Below are 5,333 nucleotides of genomic sequence, written 5' to 3'. Positions count from 1 at the left end.
TAAAAAAATTAACAGGCTGACACGAAGATAAGACATCTACACTAAAAGTTGAAGTGGTTTTATGCATGAGTAGGTGAAATGAGGCTATCCAACATTTAATACAAGGTCACATTTTTATCTACATCTGAAAATAACCAATTAAATTAATGCCCTGAAAACAGGCACATGTAATACTCCACTGAAAATCTTTAAGCATTCTTGCATGCATTTTCAAGACTTTTCTTCTTTGCTCTTTCTGATGTCATCACAATGGTTTATGCCTTCCCTCTCACAGTTCAGATGCACCTTTAGGAGAGACAAAGGCATGATGCTGGATTGTTACTCCTATAATTTGAAATTGTCCATATCCTTAAGAACCCTTGCTCTGGAATAACATCAGGAAGTTGCTCTATTCCCCTTCCCCAAAACTTTCCCCTTCCATGTACCTGTTGAAAGACTAAAACAAAAATATGCAGAGCAGCATGTGTTAAATATCCACTGCAAATCCTCCTTAAACTCAAAACAAAACACTTGAACATGCACCACTTTACATGGAAAGAACCCCAGGTTTAATCCCTTGAGAACTACTATCATTCCAGACTTACAGTTTAACTTTCTGGTTTGTTGACATTTACAGTAGCCTTACTGGCTCTAGAATAAAATCTTCAGTTTAAAAGAATGCCATCAGTTTGAAAGCAACTCAGAGTATTTTCTAATATCAAAGAACAGAACTACAAAATAATAATAATAATAATAATAATAATAATAATAATAATAATAATAATAATAATAATAATAATAATTATTATTATTATTATTATTATTATTATTATTATTATTATTATTATTATTATTATTATTATTATTATTAGTGATTGTAGTTTTCTGTGATTTTCAATTCTTTAATCTGGTTATGTGGCTGTACCCTGAAATGTTATTGTGGCCAATAAAAATTAATGCTTCTCTACAATTTCTTGGGAAGTATATTAGCACTAAGTGCTAAAAACAAGGAAAGAAATGTGCATACATAGGGAAATTATCTGCAGTGGTAATTTCGAATTTCCATAGAATTATTTTCTTCTGACATAGGGAATAGACTTCTAGAACTCTCATAGCAATACTGACATAAAACACTGAACTGGTTAGACTCCCTGGTACTCTCTGGAAGACTCAGGTTGGTCAGCTGTTATTGCAATCACACTCAACAAAGAGCACTTATTAACAAACCAGGATCTATCATACCACCAAAAAAAAAAAAGGAAAAAAAGAAAGGTTTTTGAATACACTATGCACTGCTCCACAAAGTCTCAGTCATCAGGCAAGTTTAGTTGTTTTCCTAAAATCCATCAATAATGCAGAGTATACTATTGTAATGATGTACAACTGAAAAACAGCTTTACAAAACTAAGATATAAAATGGTCCTCCTACTCTGACCATCTTAAAAAGAGAAATATGTAATTGAGAAATTATGTCCATTTTCTGATTGCAATGCGCAGAGGCAAACATCAGTGACAGCACAGAGCAGCCAGGGCCTTCATGTTGCGTTTTGGCCTCCATGATGTCATAGAGTAGTTCCATGAAATGTCAGAAAGATCCTTCCAGGCCAACTGTTCATGAGCTCACCCAGTAACTGCTCACACACCCAGGCCAGCAGTGCCCCTGGCAGCACCATCAGGCGTGGAGCATAGCCCAGCAGCACAGGATGCAGAGCAGCTCCCGCTGGGGCAGATCCCTGCAGCTCTCTCAGGATGGATGCTGTGGTGCTTAAAAAGAAGGGATACAGCCTCGGTGACACTCTTGGAGAAGGGTCCTACGGCAAAGTGAAAGCTGCCTACAGCCACCGCCTGAAATGCAAAGTGGCCATCAAGATCATCGACAAGAAGAAAATTTCTCGGAATGTCCTGGAAAAATTTCTCCCCAGGGAAATGGAGGCTTTGATGAGACTGCACCATCCCTCAATCATTGAAACCTATGAGATTTTTGAGACCTCAACTGGGAAAGTGTACATTGTGATGGAGCTGGGGGAAAAGGGGAGCCTCCTGAACTACCTCACCAGCCAGGGTGCGATGGAGGAGAGCATTGCTCGCAGCAAATTCCAGCAGTTGGCTTCTGCCATCAAGCATTGCCATGACTTGGACTTTGCCCACAGGGACCTGAAATGTGACAACATCCTTCTTGACAACGATCTTAACTTCAAGCTGTCAGACTTTGGCTTTTCAAAACCCCTGGCTCGGGATGGAAATGGAAAAACCATTCTCAGCAGCACCTTCTGCGGGTCTCTTGCATACTCAGCCCCCGAACTGCTCGAGCATATTCCTTGTGACCCCAGGATTTCAGACATGTGGAGCTTGGGCATTATCCTGTATGCAATGCTTTTTGCTTCACAGCCATTTGATAGTTCCAATGTCAGGGAAATGCTCCACGTTCAGAAACAACGGAAGATTCCCTTCATCAAGTCAAAAAATCTCTCTGCAGAGTGCAAGAACCTCATTGCCCACTTGCTCCACCCTGATGTGTCTCAGAGGCTGTGCATAGATGAAGTTTTGAGACATCCCTGGTTGCAGACTCCAAAACTCACGCACAGTCTGCGAGTTGCAGGAGGGGGTGACCCCAAGGCCTGTGGCAAGAAAAATCCAAGAAACAACAGAATGGCAAATCCCATTGTGCGTAAGTGTAAGGAGTGGAAGAGGAAATCAGATCCTCTTAAGGATACTTTCCTTTAATAGGACCACAGTGTTGGCCTAACTTGTGAACTGTATTAGTTTAAAATCACATTAAAGAGAACCTGTCTAAAATTCCATGCGGCAGTTGTGTCCCTGCTCCTGCACAGTGCGCTTGAAGGAAGAGCTTTAACACTGCCAAAGTCAGGGCTGTGAAAGACAGAGGGAAATGATGAGGGAGGAAAGTTTTAGAACATGTAAACAAACTGCAGAGGAAGACTTTGTATGTAATACTTGAAGGACAAATGTATTTCAAACATGACAATGCAATTTTTTTAATATATCTGAATATCAGATCTGGTGCACTTTATAACAATTTATAACTATTTCCCTACTCTAGGATCTGCCTAGACATACAGCTTATGAGTTAAAATTTAGCTTATTTTCTCCTTTTGAGTCTTTCAACCAGAAAATATGCAATGGAAACCACTTCCCTATACTTAAAAATTAACAAAGATTACAAATCAGTTGTACCATAACAACCAAACACAGGTTTTAAGTCTAAAGGAATGGGGGAAGAGTTTTCATTAATTAGCAAGGGAAATAAAAAAAAACAAGGATCCAAACAACATCTGCCTTTTAACTGAAACTTACTGACTGAGCAAAAGACATGTATGAATAATAACAGATTTATTTTTCTATGACAAGAAATATTATATTCGACATCAAAAAATAAAACATCTACCTTCAATGCTATGGTTGGTTATTACTATGGTTTAGCCTAAAACTTTAAAAATTATGTTAATTATTTTATTTGCATTTCAGCCCTGCAAGGTAGTCCTAATCAAGGATATTTTTAAAAGCCTGCAAAATAAGAAGTCTCCTGTCCCACTGGTCTAATACATTTATTTACCTCTGGATCCCATAGGATTGATTCAACTGGATAAGTTATGCAAGCACACATTTACAGTCCAGCCACTTCCTTCAGAAAAACATAAAAAAATGTCATGTGGGTAAAATCTGATCCCAGTGGAGACTTTAGGAGTTTTATTACTCCCAAAATAATTCTTTGGTACTCAAATAATTGTCTGACACTAAAAGTAAAGCAAAATAAATAATATCATGGGTCTGCTTGGCCAGAGATACTTGACCAGTTATCGATCTTCAAGGGATCTATCCAACACCTGAGAATGTCACACACACAAATGATGACCTATTCTTAATTTAGTTTTGCTTAGAAAGGGACAGGCTACTATGTTTAACTCTTTATGAAATAGAGAGAAAGTAGAGTTGAAGTGCTACTGAAAAGTAACAAAGTGTCAAAAAGTACTCTAACATACAATTTGACAAGACAAAACTTATGTTTATCCATTGTTTCACCCGTTACTCTTTACAGAAAATATGCTGTTCCCATCAAAATATTGTGCTAAAATATCAAACATAAAATACTGCCATCCCTAAAGCCACAAATAAAAAAACACTGACCATAATTTAAACTATTATTTGCATTTAGTAAGTGTGGACAACTAAATCTATTCTGGGAAAAAAAAATAAACATTTTTGCTTAATAATGTAAGCGATTATTTTTGATGCTAAGAAATCAAATGCACTCCGGAATAATTACAAATCTTACTCGGAATAGTCTTCTGATTCTGAGTGGATTAAAAGGTGGATTGTACAAACAGCCATTCAGCAGAGCTCTTACTAACTTAAATAATCCAAGGAGAGACAAAGTCAGATCCAGCTCTAATTAGTACTCATTGCTCGTGGCAGGAGAACATTAACATAGTATGTTTCCACTGCCACAAGTTTAGAAGTCACAGCCGTTGAAAAGGACACTTGGACAAACAAAATGGAGCTTATGAATTTTTCGAGATAGCAATTCAGTAGAAAGCTTAAAAATATAGCTTATTATTATTTTGCTTTCATTGGTTTAACCTGGGACAAAAACACAGTAGTAAAAAGGTGAAGCCATGGAAAACATTTTCTTATTCTATTTTACGTTTGCCATTTACATGAGGTTTGCATTATCAGACACCAGATACAAGAGGAGACAATGTGATTGGAAATGATCATCACATGGGATGTGCCACAAAGAAGGTGTGGCACCACTTCCTGGTGAACTGGCAGCTCCTTAGACAGGATTATGAGCCTCCACACTGCCATGCATGTTCATGGCAAGACTACTACTAAAGTTCAGGCAGTTCAGGCACATTCTTATTTCCAGCTGTGTGCCTGTGGCCAAAATATGTCTAAGTGCACAGCCAAAATCAAAAGCAACTCTTACACAGAGGCCTTTTCAGCTGAATTTATTACAGATGTCAGCTACTCTGTTGTGTAAATTGTATAAAAGAGATATCTGACATGCATCTAAGGAGGGTACATATTGCAATTCTGGTTTACTTGGGAATCCAGTTTTATTCCAATCCTTTTAGTAAGACAGGATATTTAAACAGGCCATTGAAAACAAACATATAAGTCCTAAAAAACCTCTAGAGAAAGAGGACCTATGAACTGCACTGGTGAATATCACAACGAAACAAATTAAGCGTACTAAAAATATAATTTCAGTTGAATGCAGTAAATGGGATAGAATGTGTCCTGCTTGTCCTGGTCTAGCACAAAAATTTGGGAGGAAACCTCTGAATGGGCTCCGTCTAGAAAGCAGATTCAAGCAACCTGTCCCCCAACTG

At 37.8% G+C, this 5,333-nt stretch overlaps 1 protein-coding gene across 1 annotated transcript; it reads left to right on the top strand.

Moving 5' to 3' along the window:
- The first annotated feature begins 1,728 nt into the window (after positions 1-1,728).
- On the top strand, positions 1,729-2,703 carry LOC106856315 (testis-specific serine/threonine-protein kinase 2-like). Its single transcript, XM_014881579.2, has one exon. It carries the CDS (start codon positions 1,729-1,731, stop codon positions 2,701-2,703), a length of 975 nt encoding a protein of 324 aa, XP_014737065.1.
- Positions 2,704-5,333: the final 2,630 nt, after the last annotated feature.

Source organism: Sturnus vulgaris, chromosome 14 (genome assembly GCF_052056855.1).
Source record: "Sturnus vulgaris isolate bStuVul1 chromosome 14, bStuVul1.hap1, whole genome shotgun sequence".
Classification (NCBI taxonomy): Eukaryota; Metazoa; Chordata; class Aves; order Passeriformes; family Sturnidae; genus Sturnus; species Sturnus vulgaris.
This window is presented reverse-complemented; position numbering and strand designations above follow the sequence as displayed.

Bases quoted from the DNA above. Each gene is read 5' to 3' on its own strand.
- LOC106856315 (XM_014881579.2), top strand. From the start codon at position 1,729: ATGGATGCTGTGGTGCTTAAAAAGAAGGGATACAGCCTCGGTGACACT.